The sequence below is a fragment of the Haliotis cracherodii genome, unplaced genomic scaffold, assembly GCF_022045235.1.
Source record: "Haliotis cracherodii isolate W230 unplaced genomic scaffold, xgHalCrac1.p SCAF_1, whole genome shotgun sequence".
Classification (NCBI taxonomy): Eukaryota; Metazoa; Mollusca; class Gastropoda; order Lepetellida; family Haliotidae; genus Haliotis; species Haliotis cracherodii.
The window spans coordinates 16462784-16490772 of NW_027266264.1; the positions used below are offsets into that span (position 1 = coordinate 16462784).

At 39.5% G+C, this 27989-nt stretch overlaps 1 protein-coding gene and 2 long non-coding RNA genes across 3 annotated transcripts; all 3 read left to right on the forward strand.

Annotated features, from left to right (window-relative positions):
• Positions 1 to 615: 615 nt before the first annotated feature.
• LOC139460971 (uncharacterized) lies at positions 616 to 2974 on the forward strand. The gene is made up of 3 exons (XR_011652859.1): positions 616 to 692; positions 2296 to 2364; positions 2904 to 2974. It is a non-coding gene; the product is annotated as an uncharacterized lncRNA (long non-coding RNA).
• A 48-nt stretch (positions 2975 to 3022) lies between these two features.
• Positions 3023 to 3795, forward strand: LOC139460979 (uncharacterized). The gene is made up of 3 exons (XR_011652860.1): positions 3023 to 3083; positions 3235 to 3348; positions 3698 to 3795. It is a non-coding gene; the product is annotated as an uncharacterized lncRNA (long non-coding RNA).
• Positions 3796 to 14131: 10336 nt separating this feature from the next.
• On the forward strand, positions 14132 to 18086 carry LOC139454417 (uncharacterized). Its single transcript, XM_071236113.1, has 6 exons — positions 14132 to 14256; positions 15860 to 15928; positions 16468 to 16650; positions 16802 to 16915; positions 17265 to 17367; positions 18038 to 18086. The coding sequence occupies exons 2-6, from the start codon at positions 15874 to 15876 to the stop codon at positions 18084 to 18086; spliced, it is 504 nt and encodes a 167-aa protein (XP_071092214.1). The 5' UTR covers positions 14132 to 14256; positions 15860 to 15873.
• Positions 18087 to 27989: the final 9903 nt, after the last annotated feature.

Below are 27989 nucleotides of genomic sequence, written 5' to 3' on the forward strand. Positions count from 1 at the left end.
CAATAAGCGATGCAACAAAGAAATATTAACGATCACAATGTTACTTTATGCAGCATAAATGTGTATATCCATTGGTAAGATTAAGGGGTAACAAAAACAGCAAAATGTTACATAATGTTTTGAAACGGTTAAACTATGTTTTTTGTTTGGTTTCTGAGACAGTCTAGAAAGTCCTCTTTATTTATGCGGAAATCATCAGAATATCAATGCTGACAGCAAATTGTAAAGATTGCCTCCTTTGGGTCATGATATACTCTTATTAATTCTTTGTTCATAATTCGTTTTCGTTTCATTTCGTTAGAATACCAACACAGGGAAGGTTTTGCTGAAGAGATATATAGCCCTAGATACGGAGACGTTAAGCATCACACGGTGTCCAGTTGAACAGTATGTATGTATGTATGTATGTATGTATGTATGTATGTATGTATGTATGTATGTATGTATGTATGTGTGTGTGTGTGTGTGTGAATGTGTGTATGTGTGTGCGTGCGTGCGTGCGTGCGTGTGTGCGTGCGTGCGTGCGTGCGTGCGTGCGTGCGTGCGCGTGTGTGTGTGTGTGTATTCTCTGTCATTGAAGTTTCATGTTTTGATTTCGGTTTCAGTCTCGTCAGATCTCCTAGTTTTGATGAGGCAGATACAGTGGTACAGCTGCAATAATTCAACACGGATTTCCTCATAACTCATTGAAGGTAAGGATTACTTATACTTTTTTCCGGCAACGAGTTGAACGTCAACCGAAGTTTTTAATCAACATTTATGTTATTAGTTCTTATATGATGTTTGGGTGTAAAGTTTCACATGTATTCGAATAACGTGAACCACGCGGAGAAAACAAGGAAATATAACATTGCACTAACACACCTGAATATTTGTTGAGCAATGAACCCTCAAGACTTCCTGTATTGGCCATGCAATTGAGGACTGTGAACTTTGTGTGTGATGAGCAGTCTTTTGAATAGAGGTACTGGTATACGGGCATGGCATGAATGTACATGGACATAATCACAACCGTATATTTCCTTGTTGTAGATCTGTCATCAACTTCATGGCAGTAAAAACAACAAACAACAAAAAACAAAAACAAACTTAATGACAGTACGTGTACATAATTAAACATCCCCCTGTTAATGCAAATTCCTTATCGTTATGTTTTCTCAAAATTTGACACCCGCCGCCAATCTAAGGGGTGTCATATCAAGTATATTACTTTTAGGTTCAATTATACCAAGTGTCCAGAACATTCTCACGGTCATAGGATCCCAAAATAAACTAAAACGGCCAATTTCATGAAAATAATTCCGTACGCAAATGGGGCTTGGTACATGTTACCCTCAGGGCGGGGCCGAGTCGTGAGTTATCTTGTGTTAGAGTAGTACTTCATTAGACACATGTTTTCCCGAACTGGAACTGGAACAAACATCAGCGATGTCATGAAATTGGAAATGGTGTCGTTTGGCATCATCAGAGTGGATATGCAGTGAGGTTCCTCATTATTAAAGCGGAAGGCAAGGTAATCACGTTTGAGACTGTAGGAGGTATGCAATTGATCAAAACCGAAAGTAAAGACACAGCACTGGAAAATGTGTAATGGTATAACCGGCGCCTTCTAGAGATGTCAGTGATGAGACTGCTTTGCAAGGTATTGCTGACACCTTTCTCGTCGGTCTCTTCATTTACTGACCCGTGATGATCCGGGGTAGAATAGCCCTTCAGCAACCCATACTTGCCGTAAAAGGTGACTGTGCTTGTCGCAAGAGGCGACTAACGGATCGCGTGGTCAGGCTCGCTGATTTGGTTTAATGCATGTCATCGATCCCAATTGCGTGGATCAATGCTCATGGTATCTAGCACTGGATTGTCTGGTCCAGACTCGATTATTTACAGACCGCCGTCATATAGCTGGAATATTGCTGAGTGCGGCGTTAAACAACCAACCAAAACCAAAACTCTGCATTTACTCAGTATCAAAAAGTGAACAAAGGGAAGCTTGGAAACACCACAGTTCCCAAATAAATAAAAGTCATGTATTCAATATATAGTATGGAGCACAGCAATTTACTTATTTACACGAAAGAGGTGTACAGACTTGAGCAATGATGTCGTTGTTATAATACAGTGTTGTACCTTTCATCCCCGTGTAATCTACCTAACAAACTTCATGTACATATCTGAATGTGTCTGCGATTGTGACAGTAGTTCAATAATAATAATAATCGTTTTGTTTAAAGTTTCAATATTTCTTTACATCATACAAACATCATACAACCTGAAATTCATGCTTTGTATTTGCAGTAATCAAACACAGCATGTGGAAACTCAAACTCACGACACTGGTGATATTAGCTGTGAGGTGCTGTGCAGGTTAGAAATGCATGTTAATTTTCAGCTGTTCCCTGGATTTCTGAAAATCTCGCTCTCACTGTACAAAGTTAGATAAACTATGTTATGTAATGCGACTTTATCATTCCCCCCAAAAGAGTACTCAGTCAAATATACTGTATTCTATACTGAAACCTCGTTTTTGGATATCTTGAACATAACAATATTGCTACCCATTTTGAATATTATAGTGAATATTTTACTGATGAAAATTGATTCTAGACATACAGGTGTTGGAATTGATCATTTGTTAATGTAATGTATCCCTACAAAGTTATATATATTATTTTACAAATTTCACGTGTCTATTAGATGATAACAGTACACGTTGTAAGCGGTATCGTCTGAACCATCGTAAGTTTACATAACTATAAGTTAATTTACTTTATGTCATCTATGAATCGTGGTTTATTATACCAGTCCCTTCAACAGACATTGACGAAAATATCATCTCTTGTGGCCAAATTTATTATTTGTCTTTTTCATACAACAAAATATTTTTCATGACTGATGATTCCCAGCTGAATCAGCGCCATGGAGTGACCGAGCGCCACTGATCACACAGTATGGCTGTGAGGGACTGCCTCTATCCCTGACTTGCCGCAAACGTCCTCCTGGGAGAATCAGCTGGTTTAAAATAACTGACACAAACGAACTTTCGCAAATCACACCTGATCAGAGGATGAAAATAGACGTGAAAGGTAAGCAGCAGTAACTCCTGCAACAATCTACAAATTTCTGTCAGACCATTGTTAGAACGATCTGAAAACTCAAATTCCATAAAACATAACCCTGTCATGGAAAGGTCCTACAGGTATCACAAGAATATGATTTCACTTGTGTATTTTGCAGGTACTCTTCAGTTTTCTTCTGTGAATGTCACGGATACTGCAGTGTATAAGTGCAGTGTCTCGGGTATCAATACAATAACGCTTGGAAGTCAGGTTAACTTGACAGTCATAAAAGGTAAATATTTCATACCATTGAGCATTTTGTGTTGATAGTTGAGAATAAGTGTTTCAAACATAAGCAGTTTCTCACATGATGAAGCAAATACCCATGTCATGTTATAGCCAAAATGATGATACTATTCAATATGCACTCGTGCTGTTGGGTTTGGTGAAACTACTGATGAGTAACGTTATGTATGTTTCTCAATGAGTAATACCAGAGCCAGTTCTAAATACCATTGTATCTCGGGAACAGCATGTTACAATATCGTGTTACTAATACCATCCACTACAATATTCCATCCAAATCCCCCTTCGAAGGACAAGCTGTACAGAGTTGTTATTTTGGTTCCTTGTTTTTCCAGTTAACACCTCGTTCCGCGATGATGAGATCACCAAAACGGTCACACAATCAAATCCTTCCAGAACCATCAAGGCCATGTCTGAGAAGGATCTATGTGCCGGCAAGTATATTATCGTATCAGCCACAGATGTTGACATGTTACATGCAAAAGTACATTCGGCTACAAATACTGAAGCATCATGACATCATACTCCTGCATTACATAAAAATAACAACAATGTGTGTAAGAATATTCATCGAGCAACAGTAAACACCCTACACCTTCGAAAACGAACGGACTGTATTTGTAGTTTGAAAGTCAAAGGCCCTTGTGTATGAATATGAAATGTAAAACAAACCTGTTGTTCTGGTAATATTAGGTTGAGACATCGTGCAATGTGAGCAGGAGTTTGACCCGAGGTAACATGACTACAGACATCTCACTTTCGACAATCACTGGCTTCTTCAGTTACGTATGTCCATCATGACAGTACAGGTCATTTCTAAATATCAGCTTTGTGCTGTGATAACTGTTAACAGGATGAACACTGGTTGCAACATAATCATGTTTGTTTGTTTGTTGTTTAACGCCGCACTCACTGTGATTTGAGTCAAAGGTAACATTTCACCCGACATATATCACAAGTTTCCTAAGATATGGGTTTGAAAGAGTCTCACACCAGGATGTTGCATAATCCGTGTGTCCATTATCTCAAAAGGGACAATGTCATAAAGTTGCACAAAAAAACATGAAGACAAAACCCAGAAAAAGCTAATTTTCAATTTATTTACAGGCCAGGCAACCGCTACGCAGTCCACTTCATCTGTGGAGAGGGACGATGACGTTCCAGGCAAGACATGCATTTACTATAACTGTTTTACCTCATCAGCGTATTTATTAACTGATTTTGTAAAGATAATAATTATAAACGTTAACAGTACAGAAACCAATGTCTTTACACAAGCGTCCCTGTTACACGGCATCTGAACTCATAAATCATACCTCAAGTTTAGCTCATCGGTAATTTCGATTGTTTGCACTATTTACAACAGCATGAGTGGTGGGAGTTCATAATGTAATTAAACAGTAACGTGGTTTGTGGTTCCCGTATGCTATTTCTTTGAATGTCATAACCTCAAAACTAAATGCCTGCCTAATTCGAAATCTAAAATTTTATAATTAAAGTTTATGAATTCTTGAATCGAACTTAGAACTTTCAAAGCGAAAATTGAAGTAACTGTAAAGCTATTAAATGCTTATAATTTAATGTGTGATATCCCTTCATTATTTCAGCGTCCGTTGTACTGATTGGTTCGTTAGTGTGTGTATTCATCGCCCTTGCCCTGCTAGGTGCAGTCGGGGTTGTCATGATACGGTACGAATCAGTTGTCATTTGATAACTTTCTGCTAAAACGTTATGATATGGATCTTTACGATGCTGCTTTTAACTTCCTCATGGTTATATGTTTGTGACAGGCAGTTGATAGACAAAAGGCGTTTTACACATTTGTCAATAGTTTTGTGGACGTATACGGAAACCATGTAAGATAAGCAAAAGCGACTATTAACGGAAAAAGGAAGTAATGTTGTTTTTTTTAACATAGTGATATTTTTGGCACACTTTGCATAGTGTTCCATGTCGGGCATGACCCATGACCCATAATTTCAAGGACAAAACTCGAATTTTAATGAGGCCAAGGGTCCAGGGTTAGAGTCGGTAGGAATGTACAAATATGGATCGGCTGTAAAACTAGACTCAACGTCGCGTCAGAATGAATTATTTGGTCATCCTTATACGATGTGAATGATCATCACTCAAATCCAGGAGCACGGTGGCTCATGTATCTCAGGCGTGCCAGATTTTATTTCATGTGATTGGTTTGATTATACCATGCAAGTACCCATGCGCATAGGTCCCAGGACGGCGAAGATACCTGGACAACCTTGGGCGTTACCTCCGACGTTGTGCTGACAAGCCGTGGTATGACGTTGTAGCCGAGGTGCTAAGCCCACCTCACTTATATTCGTTCCAAGAGCAAATCATGTATGAAGTGACGAAGTATACATTTGTATAAGTGACATACACACTAAATCAGGGTTAAATTTAGCTGTCTTTCATGCAAAGTGAGTGAGTGGGAATGGTTTTACGCCGCATTTAGCAATACCACAGCGGGGGACACCAGAAACTGGATTCACACATTGAACCCATGTTGGGAATCGAACTCGAGTCTTCGAGCGTGATGAGCGAACGCTTAACAACTAGTAAGACATGTTCTATGGATGAGTAACTTCTTTATTACAATTAGTGCGACGTTTCGGTGTAGATCCTAACACCTTTATTAAGCAAGTGATGGATAGTGCTAAACAACATAGGTATATATACTTATTAACATCAATTGTAATAAAGAAGTTGTTCATCCATAGAACTTGTCTTACTTCATCACACCAACTTCTAAATGCCACTTAAAGAAGCTTAACAACTAGGCTACCCCGCTGCCCTATCATGAAAAGCCTGTTGGAGGTTTACTGATTATAGTGCAGTTACTTAGTTAAAAAAACTTTGTAAATTAGGTTAGTACCGACATGTGTTTGTACCTGAATGTAAAAATTAATTTGTATCTAGCAGTAGTACAAAATCGATTTCAGATGCATGCTGAAAGAAAATGACAACCATCCATGGTACTGGTCTGGAACGAAGGATGGAGACGTGGACGCCTATAGAGGACATGCGGCATCTTACTGCAGAAATCCCATATATGGCACACACGTTCAGCAATCATAAATGTAATGTTTGAGGCGGAATGTTCCTTCGGGATTTTACCATTTATTTTTCTAGTGTTAATAGAATAACTATTATATGCATAAACTGCGAATATGTGAAGCTAAGGCTGCAAACAAATGTTTCTCGATCACGTTTTCTTCTCAAAAGACAGGAGCAATAATGGATTTTCTATTTTGTATTGAACACTTTACATTTTCTTCCAACCAAGAATGCCAACGAACACCACTGGGTACACATTAAACTCCACCCTATAATACAAAGTCACTTGTTAAACATATCATTTTATGAAGAGGGGTACCGAAGCCGAGGAACGTTTCCTTTTTCAGCCAAAACCAATGTCATTACATAAACGTCCCTGTTACACGGCATCTGAATTCGAAACCCTTAAGTTTTCAGTTTGCAACACCTGAATACATTTTTTTCTGGCAATGTCATTATATCGCATACCACCATTGAACAGGCAGCAGTCGTGAATTATAAATTCCATTCACCAAAAATATTTCTGTACCGATTTTATTTTACGATTGTATAATATTTTTACATGCACGTATTTTCATAAAAAGGTAGATTTTCATATTTTGTCATGATAATATGAACACCTACTATCGTTCCACGTTAAATTGTATGTAAACAGTTACCCTGAAACAGGGGCACTGCACTTGATATGGTCATAGGTACAACTGAATCACGACACCATATACGTCAGCACTTTCAACGCGTGTACTTATGAAGACAAAATATTCTGTTTATATGACATATTTCGAAAGTGTTCAGATACTTGATGCGAGTTTGTTGCATGCTGTTTTTACACATTTTAATAAATCAACTTCAAGAATAATTATGTGTGCCCATTACAGGTTTCTCATGAAATACCCAGGGAGGGGAATGATCCGGGTTTGAACCCGGGCCGCGTAATATCAAAAGACGTTAACAGACGTTAACGCTACCCCATTTCACCGGCTCACAATCTCATATAATATTCATGTCGTACCTATGCAGTATGTATATATCAATAGATTTCACCTAGTATTGTATTGCAGCTAGCATTGTACTCATAGTCATGACCTTGTCTTTCCATTTGTAATCACATGTATATATCATTCGACCATTTATCGATAGTTTGTTTTATTTTGCCTTATTAAAACCTGTTTGAAAACAGTAAACCTGTCATGTTATAATTTGTTCCTATATCATATCATCAATCGGTTTAAAATAAAGAAACTCTTCATTCATCTACGTCCGTTGGTCATAAGACATATTCAGTCGTCGTATTACCTAATTAGACAGTAACGTTTTCAACATATGAAAATTCTTTCAATGGGTTTGCAATGGGTTTCAATGATACTGATTAAACACAGCGCGTGATAAATTAAAGTTGAGTCCAACAGTAATATTGTGACTATTTTAGCAATAGCTTTTATGTGGACAACATTTCCAATTGTGATGTCACGTAAGTAGCAAACAAGGAAATTCTACTTATATTTTCTGATTTAATAAATTACTGCTTTATCAAACGATAATATATGTACATGTGACAATAGTCACGACTCGGGAAAGGCAAGCACACACGCACACACATACACACACACACACACACACACACACACACACACACACACACACACACACACACACACACACACACATCCACATCCACACACACACACTTCCACACACACACACACACACACACACACACACACCACCTCAACCGTTTCTACTCTAGATACCAGGGACTCGGCTTGATATATATCCTCGCATGACAACGTGAGTCCCGTTACAATGTCCCGTTACACTACCGAAACGCGTGGAATTAATAAATAGAGTGTGACATGACGCTCATTCTTATAGACCTTTATTCATTTACAATATATAGAATTATTTAACTTGCAATTCTGGACTTCCTCATTGATAACATTTATGTAAAACTTGGGGGTAACTCATTTAAGCAACATGTAGGCATCCCCATGGGCACCAACTGTCCTCACCTTCTTGCTGATCTGTTTCTTTATGCATGTATCGGAACGTCCCCTCACATTGACAAAATCAAAACAAATTAAGTTGGCCAAGACGTTTAACTTACGCTTCATGTATATTATTATTGGTCAAATAACCACGTCCCTTCTAATGATAAACCCACCTGAACGACAAATAAAAGAGATCAGTGAGACCGGCTTATCTGTTTTGTATTCAGATCTATGCATAGAGATATCAGAGTGACAAAATTATCCTCAAGACCGTATGACAAGAGGGATGACTTCAACGTTCCCATTGTGTCAAAGAATATTGCTGCAGCACAAGACCTTGGTGTCAACATTTGAGGAACATCCGAGCATGCTCTTTCCACCAAGATGTCAAAGAGCGTCAAACGACAATTGCTTAGAAGTTCTTAGGTCAAGTATATAATATTCAAGGCCCAGTGGAGCTATTTTAAAGTATTTTTTTATGGCAGACATTTGATGCACAAGTGAGAAATATAATGCCCGATACAGTTTCCTGTTTTAACTTGTACCATATGTTCCAGTTATTTTTCGGGTGAACATTTGACTTGCCTTTGCATGGGTTTGTGACAGATGCCGCCGGTGGGGCAGGATACTACCACCTTTTTCGTATCATCACTCTTTGCTAGTGACACATAGACACACGGTGTTTTATTCAGTGTTTTGTAGGTCATCGGTCCATGTACAATTTACAATAGTTGGATTTGGTCAAACTAAATCCGAAACTTTGTTTCCTTTTGTCGCTGTGTGGGACATCTGACGTCATTTCGTTATGTTATGACAATCTATAAACAGGAAGACTTAAAGGGGAAGTGTACACGCAAAAATCACTTTCTTTCTTTTTCTAAACAAAACGCAATTTTAGAATTAGTTAGTATCTGTGTTTGAAAATATACACTCATTTTTTTTCACAGTGAAAGTAGGAAGCTCACAATAGTGTGAAAGTGATATGCCGTTATGAGGCCTTCGTTTTACGAGCGAAATGGGCCTGAGTTATCCCCCCTAGATTATGACGTAATTGGTGCCAATTCAACTGGGTCCCTGTCTATTCTCAACGCAAAAGTTATCAAGGACCAGTTTGCGGTAAAACAACATGGTCTACGACACACTCCGGCGCAGTGGTGACTCAGCATAACACAATTCTGGCTGGCATCTGAGAGTGCTAGAATCACAAAACTGTACCTACACCACGTGAAGCGGCTCTAACAAAGCATGATGACGTCATAATGTTTATCAATTGGCACCAATGACGTCATATTGCAAGGGGCATAAGCCATGGTGTTTTTGTTATGGAAATAGAACACTTGGTAAATGTGAAAAATATAAATCGTTTTAGTGCAATAAATATGTTAATTAAATATGATGTTTTTATATTTTTGTCTATGACACTTCTATGTTAACACTTTTAATGTGGAAAAAGTACAAGAAAAAATGGTTCATTTCCGTGTGAACTTGCCCTTTAAAACAAACGTGACATCTCATAGACGTGAGCTGCTACCCTTGAAATGGGCACTAACTCTAGCGTACATCTGTATTCTTGCAAACGACGATCACTGACACGGTTTTTTGTGTCATTTAAAAACTTACCTATATGGTAGTTAAAGCATTGTCTATAAACAAGTTTCAGTTGGTACAATATTTCAAATTACTCAGCTTGAGATATAATATATTAATGCGCACATCCCAGAAAAACAAGAGTTGGTTTCCTTTTAGGTACCGTTTGTGAAAGCCTTTTTTTCGCCTGGCAACCTCCATATATTACATGTACATTGGATCTGATATATCTGACGTGTTCATTTAGAGCTACGCATTTGTTTTCACTTTTCACTTTTCAAATTATGAGTTAAGTATTATTCTATTCATATCACAATGTCCCCGTTACACTGACACAACAGACCCGTGAAGATCCGGGGTAGAATAGATTTTCAGCAACCAAATGCTTACCGTAAAGGTCGACTATGCTTGTCGTAAGAGGCGTCTAAGGGTATCGGGTGGTCAGGCGCGCTGACTTGGTCGATGCATGTCATCGTATCCCAATTGCGTGGTTCGATGCTCATTATATCAATAACTGCATTGTCTGGTCCAGACTCGATTTTTAATACAGACCGCCGTCATATAGCTGGAATGAGTGTGGCGTTAAACAAAAAATAAACAAACGAACAAATAAAAACACTGACACAACAACATTGTGGTGTAAAATGAGAATTGCAGTTCGGCGAAGACATTATTCACTTTTCGGTACAATGTTACAAACAGGAAGTAGTACGTTCAAAGGTTAATAGTACTTATGACATGTACGTGTACTTTGATAACAAATGGATATATTTCCACATAGCTAATGACCCCGTATTTTATTCAACAAGGTATGGCAAGACGGGTTGCTGTCGTTCTGGCGTCCATTTCGTTGTTTTTTAGACATGCAGGTATGTGTATTTGTTTCAAATGTAGCTTGAAATATTGACACAACGAGTTTATTCACGTATTGGATAAAGTAGTTTTCTAATATGAAATGAGATTGTATAAACAAAAAGGGGCATCTCAATATGTACATACAGGAAATATTACCACATTGATTCTTCAATGATCATATATGTACGTGGCGTCTTCAACGAACCTGCATTTCACTCAAGGAATATCTCATCCTAGTAGTACCCTTTCACTGCTGGGTGAACAGAGCACATTTCGAGGAAAGTCACTTGACAACACATGTAATATGTGTGAGTGTCTGAAACGTTCGAGAGTCGTGCTTGCCTAACCCTGTCATCTGCTGTCAGCTTATCTTGACCTTATTTATTGCCTATGCGCTGTACACAGACTTGACAACCTTGTAAGGATCTTTACCGAAACGTCGCATTTACAGTAATTAAAGAAGTGCCGCTAGTGTTTCTGACACGTCGTGACGTAACTGTAATTATTACTGTTCCAAGAGGCAGTAAACCAAAACTCGCTCACCCGATCGCTGAAGAAACAGAAGACAGACAACCGTACATCAACCTGCCAATATGACGATGTGGGAGTTTATGTTGGCTAGTGATAACACACTTTCAGAAATTAATTTCAAACAGTCTGTTACAAAATTCTGCTTTACCATGTACATGACTGTTCATATTAGAGTTTAATTCACCTGGGTACAATCAATTTTGTTTTATTTTTACTGTTCACATGTGTTTCTCTTCAATGACAACGGGGTATCGCGTTTCCTTCTGTAATAAATTGCTCAAGAAAGCAATCAAGACGCATGCGCAATTTAACATTAAACTTTCACAAAACATTTGTATGATCGCAATTTGATTAATGTCAGAATACTTTACATTAAAAAGGAACACCATTTGCCCTTACACATATCTCCATCTTTTGTTCTAACATATTGTTTCAAAGCCCTCTAAACAGTGATAATCAATGATATGTTATGACATGTACATGCCTTATTCAGTTCCTCATCAATGTCAGGTCACGCATTTCCAAATAGGTGGAGTGAGTGAGTGAGTATGGTTTTACGCCGCTTTTAGCAATATTCCAGCAATATCACGGCGGGGGACACCAGAAATGGGCTTCACACATTGTACCCATGTCGGGAATCGAACCCGGGTCTTCGGCGTGACGAGCGACCGCTTTAACCACTAGGCTACCCGACCGCGTGGTGGTGGAATGTGGCAGTGTAGGTGCTGGTGGTGGATGTGGCAGGGTAGGTACTGGTGGTGGGATGTGGCAGTGTAGATGCTGGTGGTGGGATGTGTCAGGGTAGGTGCTGGTGATGGGATGTTGCAGGGTAGGTGCTGGTGGTGGAATGTGGCAGGGTAGGTGCTGGTGGTGGGATGTGTCAGGGTAGGTGCTGGTGGTTGAATGTGTCAGGGTAGGTGCTGGTGGTGGAATGTGGCAGGGTAGGTGCTGGTGGTGGAATGTGGCAGGGTAGGTACTGGTGGTGGGATGTGTCAGGGTAGATGCTGGTGGTGGGATGTGGCAGGGTAGATGCTGGTGGTGGAATGTGGCAGGGTAGGTGCTGGTGGTGGAATGTGGCAGGGTAGGTGCTGGTGGTGGGATGTGTCAGGGTAGATGCTGGTGGTGGAATGTGGCAGGGTAGGTGCTGGTGGTGGAATGTGTCAGGGTAGGTGCTGGTGGTGGAATGTGTCAGGGTAGGTGCTGGTGGTGGGATGTGGCAGTGTAGGTGCTGGTGGTGGAATGTGGCAGGGTAGGTGCTGATGTTCAAGTACTTTTACTGCAACCACGCCGTCTTGTTCTTCACCGTTTGTACCCGGGTCTATTTTGTGAAAGGCATTTCATCAGTCATGTAAATGTTGTTAATTTAGCACGGATGATCATATAGGTTCCGCTCTGGCATCTACGCATGCTTTATGTGGTCATATAATTTATATCAATGTTTTGGCCCAGACAAACCAGTGGTTAATATTATGAACCACGTCCCACGCCATCGAGGTACGATGAGACGCCGTCAACGAGCCTGAATCCTTATCCAGTTAAGATGCCTCTTTGTCAGGTGCTAGGAACCAGTAATAACCCGGAGTCCTAGTTAGTAAAGGCATGGTATCATTTATGTCAGTTGGTACGTGGACAGTTCTGTGTTAAAGAGGTTGTACAAAACCGCATAATGCCATTGCTATAATTGGTTCAGGCAACCCTCAACACACCCAGTTTCAATTATATTTTTTTTAAATAATTTTGAATATAACCGGACATGTGGCCAGGACACTAACACATGTCACGTTACGCGTTACGTATGTGACTTTTAATGCATCATGACATACAGTGACTACAATAATGATTGTCGGGTATTTCACACATATTATACAAGTACATGTACTTGTATGTGGCAGTCAACAATATTACAGCAATACATTAGTGGCCTGTAACTGAAAAAACAGTAGCAAAACCATGCGCAGCTCCAGTGCAGTGCGCTGTCTGGGAGTTCTTTTAGCAGTTCTTCAGTCATATCGAACATGGATTCGAACTCGCGATCAGCGGATCCGGTACTGCCAAATGGACGGATTACGGCGACCTATACGGCTCGGCCTCCCATGCCCCTGAAAGTGTAAGAACCAGTCAATAAACGCAATACGAATAGGCCAAAATGTAAACGAAAGAGTGAAAGATCAATAAGCGATGCAACAAAGAAATATTAACGATCACAATGTTACTTTATGCAGCATAAATATGTATATCCATTGGTAAGATTAAGGGGTAACAAAATCAGCAAAATGTTACATAATGTTTTGAAACGGTTAAACTATGTTTTTGTTTGGTTTCTGAGACAGTCTAGAAAGTCCTCTTTATTTATGCGGAAATCATCAGAATATCAATGCTGACAGCAAATTGTAAAGATTGCCTCCTTTGGGTCATGATATACTCTTATTAATTCTTTGTTCATAATTCGTTTTCGTTTCATTTCGTTAGAATACCAACATAGGGAAGGTTTTGCTGAAGAGATATATAGCCCTAGATACGGAGACGTTAAGCATCACACGGTGTCCAGTTGAACAGTATGTATGTATGTATGTATGTATGTATGTATGTATGTGTGTGTGTGTGTGTGTGTGTGTGTGTGTGTGTGTGTGTGTGTGTGAGAATGTGTGTGTGTGTGTGTGTGTGTGTGTGTGTGTGTGTGTGTGTGTGTGTGTGTGTGTGTGTGTGTGTGTGTGTGTGTGTGTGTGTGTATTCTCTGTCATTGAAGTTTCATATTTTGATTTCGGTTTCAGTCTCGTCAGATCTCCTAGTTTTGATGAGGCAGATACAGTGGTACAGCTGCAATAATTCAACACGGATTTCCTCATAACTCATTGAAGGTAAGGATTACTTATACTTTTTTCCGGCAACGAGTTGAACGTCAACCGAAGTTTTTAATCAACATTTATGTTATTAGTTCTTATATGATGTTTGGGTGTAAAGTTTCACATGTATTCGAATAACGTGAACCACGCGGAGAAAACAAGGAAATATAACATTGCACTAACACACCTGAATATTTGTTGAGCAATGAACCCTCAAGACTTCCTGTATTGGCCATGCAATTGAGGACTGTGAACTTTGTGTGTGATGAGCAGTCTTTTGAATAGAGGTACTGGTATACGGGCATGGCATGAATGTACATGGACATAATCACAACCGTATATTTCCTTGTTGTAGATCTGTCATCAACTTCATGGCAGTAAAAACAACAAACAACAGAAAACAAAAACAAACTTAATGACAGTACGTGTACATAATTAAACATCCCCCTGTTAATGCAAATTCCTTATCGTTATGTTTTCTCAAAATTTGACACCCGCCGCCAATCTAAGGGGTGTCATATCAAGTATATTACTTTTAGGTTCAATTATACCAAGTGTCCAGAACATTCTCACGGTCATAGGATCCCAAAATAAACTAAAACGGCCAATTTCATGAAAAAAATTCCGTACGCAAATGGGGCTTGGTACATGTTACCCTCAGGGCGGGGCCGAGTCGTGAGTTATCTTGTGTTAGAGTAGTACTTCATTAGACACATGTTTTCCCGAACTGGAACTGGAACAAACATCAGCGATGTCACGAAATTGGAAATGGTGTCGTTTGGCATCATCAGAGTGGATATGCAGTGAGGTTCCTCATTATTAAAGCGGAAGGCAAGGTAATCACGTTTGAGACTGTAGGAGGTATGCAATTGATCAAAACCGAAAGTAAAGACACAGCACTGGAAAATGTGTAATGGTATAACCGGCGCCTTCTAGAGATGTCAGTGATGAGACTGCTCTGCAAGGTATTGCTGACACCTTTCTCGTCGGTCTCTTCATTTACTGACCCGTGATGATCCGGGGTAGAATAGCCCTTCAGCAACCCATACTTGCCGTAAAAGGTGACTGTGCTTGTCGCAAGAGGCGACTAACGGATCGCGTGGTCAGGCTCGCTGATTTGGTTTAATGCATGTCATCGATCCCAATTGCGTGGATCAATGCTCATGGTATCTAGCACTGGATTGTCTGGTCCAGACTCGATTATTTACAGACCGCCGTCATATAGCTGGAATATTGCTGAGTGCGGCGTTAAACAACCAACCAAAACCAAAACTCTGCATTTACTCAGTATCAAAAAGTGAACAAAGGGAAGCTTGGAAACACCACAGTTCCCAAATAAATAAAAGTCATGTATTCAATATATAGTATGGAGCACAGCAATTTACTTATTTACACGAAAGAGGTGTACAGACTTGAGCAATGATGTCGTTGTTATAATACAGTGTTGTACCTTTCATCCCCGTGGAATCTACCTAACAAACTTCATGTACATATCTGAATGTGTCTGCGATTGTGACAGTAGTTCAATAATAATAATAATCGTTTTGTTTAAAGTTTCAATATTTCTTTACATCATACAATCATCATACAACCTGAAATTCATGCTTTGTATTTGCAGTAATCAAACACAGCATGTGGAAACTCAAACTCACGACACTGGTGATATTAGCTGTGAGGTGCTGTGCAGGTTAGAAATGCATGTTAATTTTCAGCTGTTCCCTGGATTTCTGAAAATCTCGCTCTCACTGTACAAAGTTAGATCAACTATGTTATGTAATGCGACTTTATCATTCCCCCCAAAAGAGTACTCAGTCAAATATACTGTATTCTATACTGAAACCTCGTTTTTGGATTTCTTGAGCATAACAATATTGCTACCCATTTTGAATATTATAGTGAATATTTTACTGATGAAAATTGATTCTAGACATACAGGTGTTGGAATTGATCATTTGTTAATGGTATGTATCCCTACAAAGTTATATATATTATTTTACAAATTTCACATGTCTATTAGATGATAACAGTACACGTTGTAAGCGGTATCGTCTGAACCATCGTAAGTTTACAAAACTATAAGTTAATTTACTTTATGTCATCTATGAATCGTGGTTTATTATACCAGTCCCTTCAACAGACATTGACGAAAATATCATTTCTTGCGGCCAAATTTATTATTTGTCTTTTTCATACAACAAAATATTTTTCATGACTGATGATTCCCAGCTGAATCAGCGCCATGGAGTGACCGAGCGCCACTGATTACACAGTATGCCTGTGAGGGACTGCCTCTATCCCTGACTTGCCGCAAACGTCCTCCTGGGAGAATCATCGGCTGGTTTAAAATGACTGGTACAAACAAACTTTCGCAAATCACACCTGATCATAGGATGAAAATAGACGTGAAAGGTAAGCAGCAGTAACTCCTGCAACAATCTACAAATTTCTGTCAGACCATTGTTAGAACGATCTGAAAACTCAAATTCCATAAAACATAACCCTGTCATGGAAAGGTCCTACAGGTATCACAAGAATATGATTTCACTTGTGTATTTTGCAGGTACTCTTCAGTTTTCTTCTGTGAATGTCACGGATACTGCAGTGTATAAGTGCAGTGTCTCGGGTATCAATACAATAACGCTTGGAAGTCAGGTTAACCTGACAGTCATAAAAGGTAAATATTTCATACCATTGAGCATTTTGTGTTGATAGTTGAGAATAAGTGTTTCAAACATAAGCAGTTTCTCACATGATGAAGCAAATACCCATGTCATGTTATAGCCAAAATGATGATACTATTCAATATGCACTCGTGCTGTTGGGTTTGGTGAAACTACTGATGAGTAACGTTATGTATGTTTCTCAATGAGTAATACCAGAGCCAGTTCTAAATACCATTGTATCTCGGGAACAGCATGTTACAATATCGTGTTACTAATACCATCCACTACAATATTCCATCCAAATCCCCCTTCGAAGGACAAGCTGTACAGAGTTGTTATTTTGGTTCCTTGTTTTTCCAGTTGACACCTCGTTCCGCGATGATGAGATCACCAAAACGGTCACACAATCAAATCCTTCCAGAACCATCAAGGCCATGTCTGAGAAGGATCTATGTGCCGGCAAGTATATTATCGTATCAGCCACAGATGTTGACATGTTACATGCAAAAGTACATTCGGCTACAAATACTGAAGCATCATGACATCATACTCCTGCATTACATAAAAATAACAACAATGTGTGTAAGAATATTCATCGAGCAACAGTAAACACCCTACACCTTCGAAAACGAACGGACTGTATTTGTAGTTTGAAAGTCAAAGGCCCTTGTGTATGAATATGAAATGTAAAACAAACCTGTTGTTCTGGTAATATTAGGTTGAGACATCGTGCAATGTGAGCAGGAGTTTGACCCGAGGTAACATGACTACAGACATCTCACTTTCGACAATCACTGGCTTCTTCAGTTACGTATGTCCATCATGACAGTACAGGTCATTTCTAAATATCAGCTTTGTGCTGTGATAACTGTTAACAGGATGAACACTGGTTGCAAAATAATCATGTTTGTTTGTTTGTTGTTTAACGCCGCACTCACTGTGATTTGAGTCAAAGGTAACATTTCACCCGACATATATCACAAGTTTCCTAAGATATGGGTTTGAAAGAGTCTCACACCAGGATGTTGCATAATCCGTGTGTCCATTATCTCAAAAGGGACAATGTCATAAAGTTGCACAAAAAAAACATGAAGACAAAACCCAGAAAAAGCTAATTTTCAATTTATTTACAGGCCAGGCAACCGCTACGCAGTCCGCTTCATCTGTGGAGAGGGACGATGACGTTCCAGGCAAGACATGCATTTACTATAACTGTTTTACCTCATCAGCGTATTTATTAACTGATTTTGTAAAGATAATAATTATAAACGTTAACAGTACAGAAACCAATGTCTTTACACAAGCGTCCCTGTTACACGGCATCTGAACTCATAAATCATACCTCAAGTTTAGCTCATCGGTAATTTCGATTGTTTGCACTATTTACAACAGCATGAGTGGTAGGAGTTCATAATGTAATTAAACAGTAACGTGGTTTGTGGTTCCCGTATGCTATTTCTTTGAATGTCATAACCTCAAAACTAAATGCCTGCCTAATTCGAAATCTAAAATTTTATAATAAAAGTTTATGAATTCTTGAATCGAACTTAGAACTTTCAAAGCGAAAATTGAAGTAACTGTAAAGCTATTAAATGCTTATAATTTAATGTGTGATATCCCTTCATTATTTCAGCGTCCCTTGTACTGATTGGTTCGTTAGTGTGTGTATTCATCGCCCTTGCCCTGCTAGGTGCAGTCGGGGTTGTCATCATACGGTACGAATCAGTTGTCATTTGATAACTTTCTGCTAAAACGTTATGATATGGATCTTTACGATGCTGCTTTTAACTTCCTCATGGTTATATTTTTGTGACAGGCAGTTGATAGAAAAAAGGCGTTTTACACATTTGTCAATAGTTTTGTGGACGTATACGGAAACCATGTAAGATAAGCAAAAGCGACTATTAACGGAAAAAGGAAGTAATGTTTTTTTTTTTAACATAGTGATATTTTTGGCATACTTTGCATAGTGTTCCATGTCGGGCATGACCCATGACCCATAATTTCAAGGACAAAACTCGAGTTTTAATGAGGCAAAGGGTCCTGGGTTAGAGTCGGTAGGAATGTACAAATATGGATCGGCTGTAAAACTAGACTCAACGTCGCGTCAGAATGAATTATTTGGTCATCCTTATACGATGTGAATGATCATCACTCAAATCCAGGAGCACGGTGGCTCATGTATCTCAGGCGTGCCAGATTTTATTTCATGTGATTGGTTTGATTATACCATGCAAGTACCCATGCGCATAGGTCCCAGGACGGCGAAGATACCTGGACAACCTTGGGCGTTACCTCCGACGTTGTGCTGACAAGCCGTGGTATGACGTTGTAGCCGAGGTGCTAAGCCCACCTCACTTATATTCGTTCCAAGAGCAAATCATGTATGAAGTGACGAAGTATACATTTGTATAAGTGACGTACACACTAAATCAGGGTTAAATTTAGCTGTCTTTCATGCAAAGTGAGTGAGTGGGAATGGTTTTACGCCGCATTTAGCAATACCACAGCGGGGGACACCAGAAACTGGATTCACACATTGAACCCATGTTGGGAATCGAACTCGAGTCTTCGAGCGTGATGAGCGAACGCTTAACAACTAGTAAGACATGTTCTATGGATGAACAACTTCTTTATTACAATTAGTGTGACGTTTCGGTGTGGATCCTAACACCTTTATCAAGCAAGTGATGGATAGTGCTAAACAACATAGGTATATATACTTATTAACATCAATTGTAATAAAGAAGTTGTTCATCCATAGAACTTGTCTTACTTCATCACACCAACTTCTAAATGCCACTTAAAGAAGTTTAACAACTAGGCTACCCCGCTGCCCTATCATGAAAAGCCTGTTGGAGGTTTACTGATTATAGTGCAGTTACTTAGTTAAAAAACTTTGTAAATTAGGTTAGTACCGACATGTGTTTGTACCTGAATGTAAAAATTAATTTGTATCTAGCAGTAGTACAAAATCGATTTCAGATGTATGCTGGAAGAAAATGACAACCATCCATTGTACTGGTCTGGAACGAAGGATGGAGACGTGGACGCCTATAGAGGACATGCGGCATCTTACTGCAGAAATCCCATATATGGCACACACGTTCAGCAATCATAAATGTAATGTTTGAGGCGGAATGTTCATTCGGGATTGACCATTTATTTTTCTAGTGTTAATAAAATAACTATTATATGCATAAACTGCGAATATGTGAAGCTAAGGCTGCAAACAAATGTTTCTCGATCACATTTTCTTCTCAAAAGACAGGAGGAATAATGAATTTTTTTTTTGTATTGAACACTTTACATTTTCTTCCAACCAAGAATGCCAACGAACACCACTGGGTACACATTAAACTCCACCCTATAATACAAAGTCACTTGTTAAACATATAATTTTATGAAGAGGGGTACCGAAGCCGAGGAACTTTCCTTTTTCAGCCAAAACCAATGTCATTACATAAACGTCCCTGTTACACGGCATCTGAATTCGAAACCCTTAAGTTTTCAGTTTGCAACACCTGAATACATTTTTTTCTGGCAATGTCATTATATCGCATACCACCATTGAACAGGCAGCAGTCGTGAATTATAAATTCCATTCACCAAAAATATTTCTGTACCGATTTTATTTTACGATTGTATAATATTTTTACATGCACGTATTTTCATAAGAAGGTAGATTTTCATATTTTGTCATGATGATATGAACACCTACTATCGTTCCACGTTAAATTGTATGTAAACAGTTACCCTGAAACAGGTGCACTGCACTTGATATGGTCATAGGTACAACTGAATCACGACACCATATACGTCAGCACTTTCAACGCGTGTACTCATGAAGACAAAATATTCTGTTTATATGACATATTTCGAAAGTGTTCAGATACTTGATGCGAGTTTGTTGCATGCTGTTTTTACACATTTTAATAAATCAACTTCAAGAATAATTATATGTGCCCATTACAGGTTTCTCATGAAATACCCAGGGAGGGGAATGATCCGGGTTTGAACCCGGGCCGCGTAATATCAAAAGACGTTAACAGACGTTAACGCTACCCCATTTCACCGGCTCACAATCTCATATAATATTCATGTCGTACCTATGCAGTATGTATATATCAATAGATTTCACCTGGTATTGTATTGCAGCTAGCATTGTACTCACAGTCATGACCTTGTCTTTCCATTTGTAATCACATGTATATATCATTCGACCATTTATCGATAGTTTGTTTTATTTTGCCTTATTAAAACCTGTTTGAAAACAGTAAACCTGTCATGTTATAATTTGTTCCTATATCATATCATCAATCGGTTTAAAATAAAGAAACTCTTCATTCATCTACGTCCGTTGGTCATAAGACATATTCAGTCGTCGTATTACGTAATTAGACAGTAACGTTTTCAACATATGAAAATTCTTTCAATGGGTTTGCAATGGGTTTCAATGATACTGATTAAACACAGCGCGTGATAAATTAAAGTTGAGTCCAACAGTAATATTGTGACTATTTTAGCAATAGCTTTTATGTGGACAACATTTCCAATTGTGATGTCACGTAAGTAGCAAACAAGGAAATTCTACTTATATTTTCTGATTTAATAAATTACTGCTTTATCAAACGATAATATATGTACATGTGACAATAGTCACGACTCGGGAAAGGCAAGCACACACACACACACACACACACACACACACACACACACACACACATCCACACACACACACACACACACACACACAAACATACACACACACATACACACACACACACACACACCACCTCAACGGTTTCTACTCTAGATACCAGGGACTCGGCTTGATATATATCCTCGCATGACTACGTGAGTCCCGTTACAATGTCCCGTTACACTACCGAAACGCGTGGAATTAATAAATAGAGTGTGACATGACGCTCATTCTTATAGACCTTTATTCATTTACAATATATAGAATTATTTAACTTGCAATTCTGGACTTCCTCATTGATAACATTTATGTAAAACTTGGGGGTAACTCATTTAAGCAACATGTAGGCATCCCCATGGGCACCAACTGTCCTCACCTTCTTGCTGATCTGTTTCTTTATGCATGTATCGGAACGTCCCCTCAGATTGACAAAATCAAAACAAATTAAGTTGGCCAAGACGTTTAACTTACGCTTCATGTATATTATTATTGGTCAAATAACCACGTCCCTTCTAATGATAAACCCACCTGAACGACAAATAAAAGAGATCAGTGAGACCGGCTTATCTGTTTTGTATTCAGATCTATGCATAGAGATATCAGAGTGACAAAATTATCCTCAAGACTGTATGACAAGAGGGATGACTTCAACGTTCCCATTGTGTCAAAGAATATTGCTGCAGCACAAGACCTTGGTGTCAACATTTGAGGAACATCCGAGCATGCTCTTTCCACCAAGATGTCAAAGAGCGTCAAACGACAATTGCTTAGAAGTTCTTAGGTCAAGTATATAATATTCAAGGCCCAGTGGAGCTATTTTAAAGGTCTTTTTTATGGCAGACATTTGACGCAAAAGGGAGAAATATAATGCCCGATACAGTTTCCTGTTTTAACTTGTACCATATGTTCCAGTTATTTTTCGGGTGAACATTTGACTTGCCTTTGCATGTGTTTGTGACAGATGCCGCCGGTGGGTCAGGATACTACCACCTTTTTCGTATCATCACTCTTTGCTAGTGACACATAGATACATGGTGTTTTATTCAGTGTTTTGTAGGCCATCGGTCCATGTACAATTTACAATAGTTGGATTTGGTCAAACTAAATCCGAAACTTTGTTTCCTTTTGTCGCTGTGTGGGACATCTGACGTCATTTCGTAATCTTATGACAATGTATAACCAGGAAGACTTAAAACAAACGTGACATCTCATAGACGTGAGCTGCTACCCTTGAAATGGGCACTAACTCTAGCGTACATCTGTATTCTTGCAAACGACGATCACTGACACGGTTTTTTGTGTCATTTAAAAACTTACCTATATGGTAGTTAAAGCATTGTCTATAAACAAGTTTCAGTTGGTACTAATAATATTTCTAATTACTCAGCTTGTGATGTAATATATCAATGCGCACATACCAGAAAAACAAGAGTTGGTTTCTTTTTAGGTACCGTTTGTGAAAGCGTTTGTTCGCCTGGTAACCTCTATATATTACATGTAGATTGGATCTGATATATCTGCCGGGGTCATTTAGAGCTACGCATTTGTTTTCACTTTCACTTTTCAAATCATGAGTTAAGTATTATTCTATTCATATCACAATGTCCCTATTATACTGACACAACAGACCCGTGAAGATCCGGGGTAGAATAGATTTTCAGCAACCAATGCTTACCGTAAAAGGCGACTATGCTTGTCGTAAGAGGCATCTAAGGGGATCGGGTGGTCAGATTCGCTGACTTAGTTGGTGCATGTCATCGTATCCCAATTGCGTGGTTCGATGCTCATGATATCAATCACTGCATTGTCCGGTCCAGACTCATATAGCTGGAATGAGTGGTTAAACAAAAAATAAACAAACGAACAAATAAAAACACTGACACAACAACATCGTGGTGTTAAATGAGAATTGCAGTTCCGCGAAGACATTATTCCCTTTTCGGTACAATGTTACAAACAGGAAGTAGTACGTTCAAAGAGTGATAGCACTTATGACATGTGCGTGTACTTTGATAACAAATGGATATATTTCCGCATAGCTAATGACCCCGTATGTTATTCAACAAGGTATGGCAAGACGGGTTGCAGTCGTTCTGGCGTCCATTTCGTTGTTTGTCAGACATGCAGGTATGTGTATTTGTTTCAAATGTAGCTTGAAATACAGACACAACGAGTTTATTCACGTATTGGATAAAGTAGTTTTCTAATATGAAATGAGATTGTATAAACTAAAAGGGGCATGTCAATATATACATACAGGAAATATTACCACATTGATTCTTCAATGATCATATATGTACGTGGCGTCTTCAACGAACCTGCATTTCACTCAAGGAATATCTCATCCTAGTAGGTACCTTTTCACTGCTGGGTGAACAGAGCACATTTCGAGGAAAGTCACTTGACAACACATGTAATATGTGTACGATTGTCTGACACGTTCGAGAGTCGAGCTTGCCATCTTCTGTCAGATTATCTTGACCTAATTTATTGCCTGTGCGCTGTACACAGGCTTGACAACGTTGTAAGGATCTATACCGAAACGTCGCATTTACAGTAATTAAAGAAGTTGTTATCCATAAATTGTGTCTGCTTTGTTGTATGACAGGTAAGCGTGCCGCTAGTGTTTATGTAATTACCGTGTGCATTCTAAGGGTACGATACTTCACCTAAGGCATTCCCGAAAAACATGAAGCTGACACGTCGTGACGTAACTGTAATTATTACTGTTCCAAGAGGCAGTAAACCAAAACTCGCTCACCCGATCGCTGTCACTGTTTCTCTATAAACATACGGTCCTCTCTCCGGCAAACACTTCTAGCACCCTTCTGTCCTCAGATATGGATGCGTCCTGGGATGTTCGAGCTCCGGTCCTACAGCTGACTGTACCCGCAGGGGAACCAGCGTCACTCATCTGCCGGGAACCACCCCCAGGGAAGATAGGCTGGTACAGAAAGCTTGGAAATAAATTCCCTTCTCAAATCAAGAACACCAATAGAACAACGATAGATTCGGACGGTACATGACTACGATACTTATTTTTTAATAGATATATCCCTCATACAGAATAAATGTGTTTTGGTTGTGTAACATGACTGTATGCATAATAATTAGATGTACCTTAGTTATGTTTATAAAACATCATGCCATTTAGTATATTGGTGAATGATTGGCTTTGTGGTCTAAAGTCACAGCTAACAGCTGTGTGGATCTGCGTTCCGCAGCCATGCCTGGATCCGATGATCCATGCCTGGACCCGATTATGGCCCTGGCTTACTATGTCACCAGTTACGTGTCTCACCAAAGTACACCTCCACAGACCTCCGTCATATAGCTAGAATATTGCTGCGTGCGGCGTTAAACTACAAACAAACAAAACACTTCTACAACCTGTGTCACTTGCTCCACATCAGGCTGACACGCCCTGGCTTTAATACTGTTCAGTTTGTTTTGTCAGTTTGAATCACTTTAGGCTGCCATTATTTGTTTTTAGGCACACTTCACTTTTCCTTTGTGCATGGATACGACACGGGATCGTTCGAGTGTGGGGTCAGTGTAATGTCATCTGACTCTGTGGTCTTTGGAAGTACAGTCAATATGACCGTCAAAAAATCAACAGGTAAATAAAAGAGACAAAAACCTTTTCCTTTTCCCAAAGTGTTAGAGGAAAGGGTAGAAGAACATGTCTGATAAATCCCATGATAATGTTTCTATCTGTTTCGCAATGTGAAAAGAAAGACATTTCCAGTGGGTTAAGCAGGCCATATCATACCTTGTCGTTTCAAGACAATTACATAATTGTTCTCGTGTTTCAGGTGAAGAGATGGACAGGAAGCCAAAGGTGATGTTTCACAGTGGCACCATCAAGAGTGAACTCGGAGAGGATGTACAGCTGGAATGTATCTTCAGCGGCAGGTCTGTTGTCATATGTTGTCATGCAACGCTCTTGTATCTGTTTTATCGCAAGTGAAAGAATACAGATAAGAATAACTAAAATGCAACAAAGAGGGTTTGGGTGATCCTGGCACAGTTAGGCTGGTAAGGATCATCATCAGCTCAGGGCCATACAGTTCACTATACACCCTTGGCATGAATGCTATCACAGTGGCACCAACTGACTGATTGGTCATCAAAATCACATTAATATGAATGGTGAAATGTATACACACTTACTCGTCTTTGCAGACCTATACCAAAGATATCGTGGACACATTCTGACAAAACCATCAAGTCACGTGGCAGAGTTCTGGTCTCTCATGGCTTTGTGGACATCAGGAACGTGACTGAGGCTGACCTCGGAGTATATACATGCACAGGAGAGAACATCGCGGGGTCTGAGTCTTCATCTGTTACTTTAGACGTACCACTGACGAGCAGCAGTAAGTCGATGGCTTTTTCCAGATCGTTATTAAACCTCCTCGTTGTGATCCAGGTTAGAATTGGTCCCCATCAGCATATTCCTCTTGTAAGAGGTTGCTAACTTGATATGTGATTTAGTTATGGTGTGTCATCGTACTCCGACTGCGTGATCGTTGCAAACAATATCAGTCACTAGTTTATAGGGTCAATTATTTACAGGCAGCCGTCATGAAATGTCTTAGTGTGTCGTTATTGATTTTACTGAAGGAATTGGAGCACGGATGGTTCAGTCGTCTTTGCTGTGTAGAGTCCCGTGGGTACGCCAGAAACCTATTATTGTGGGTTTGAATCCCGGTTCGCCCCGATTGTTTCCAGGTTTGTCAGCACCATACCCGTGTGGATTTCACCTAAATGGTAAACGCCTAAAACTGCAATACTAATAAAAGCGGCGTTAAACACAACTCACACACTAAAGGAGTTACAACTTCATTGCAGAATACATGCATTTTGCCACATCTGTGTTAACACATCTTCAGTTCTACATTAAAAACCGTATTGGGAGTCAGATTAATCATTGTCAAATATGACGTCATTACGTGAGCAATGTGGTTGTGGCACGTCAACAATGGTATTTACATTACGTTGTCAATAACTATAATGATTGTGAAATCATTAAATTATAAACATTTAGACCATAATCGAATATTTTGTGACCAATTCGACGATCAATACAACAACGAGATTCACAAACACAAACACAACAAATAGGACCTTCAGTATCGCCATGTTAGGAAAGACATTAATGACAAACTGAAAGTAAAACTATAACGGCTACACACCCAGTAAACCAGTCGTACTTTCACACCTGACTACATTTCTCAGCCGATGTCTCCGCCATCCTCGGGGCCGTCAAAGTAGCTATTCCAGTTGTGGTCGTCATCGTCATGGTGCTTTCCGGTTTCATCTTGGGTCTTGCGATTTGGTAAGTATCATTTTTATTATACTCTTCAAACAACGGAGGGGATCACGAAACATAAATGTTGATACAAAGTTTTAGACTAATGATTAATGCTGATGACAAACATCCTGTACAAGAACGTTTATGTCTGCCGAACTTCACACCAACACACGTTCTATAGTTTGCACGGGCCTCACGCAGTAGCGCCACGCACGTGCTAAGGCTGTCATTCCTGCTTTTGACACTTTCAAGGAATGTCGATTAATCTCCGTGGCCCATTACTTCTGTCCATCTCATTGATTCTGCCTCTCACACAGTTGTGACTTACTTGATTTCCTTCATTGTCTGTGTATGAACTATCGATGCGCGCAGCGCCTATGGGCTTTTGGCTTCTTGGAATCTTGCCATAGCCAATGCGTTCAATGCTACACAGTCTGTGATTAACAGACTTGAAAAGTACCAACAAACCCAAACGAACAAACCCGTTGGCGGTGGATCGGTTATGGTGTGGGATGGTATCACTATGACTGAGCGAAACCCTCTCCATGGAAGAAAGGGTCATCAGACAGTGCCAGCGGGACAACACACTGACACCCTTTGATGCCCCGTTTGCAAGGCGTCTGGGTCGACGTTTTATCTGTCTGTTTGTTTTGTCTTCTCACTGTGCACGAATCGTCAATGCTCGGGTCCGGCAGCACAACATCCAAAGAATGTCATGGCCAGCAATGGGCCCAGAACCTTCCCTTATTGAACACGTCTGGGACATGATAGGGAGACACGTTAAGAATCGCCATTGGGATATTCATACGTAGTATGACTCATCGAGCGAATGAATGTTGACAAATCGTGACGGTATTACGCACTGCTGATCCAAAAAACGTCACTTTTGAAATTTCCCATCTTACCCCATCTTCCCGAGGCAAGAACATTCCACTAGCCTATTCATCAAAGTCTTGTTTCCTCCCTTGCCACATCAAGCCCACTTCCCTGTGCTAAATATGATTGGAATATCGCACATATCGATAGTCCAATCAGAAAAGGTTTCACAAAATGAACATCCACGACT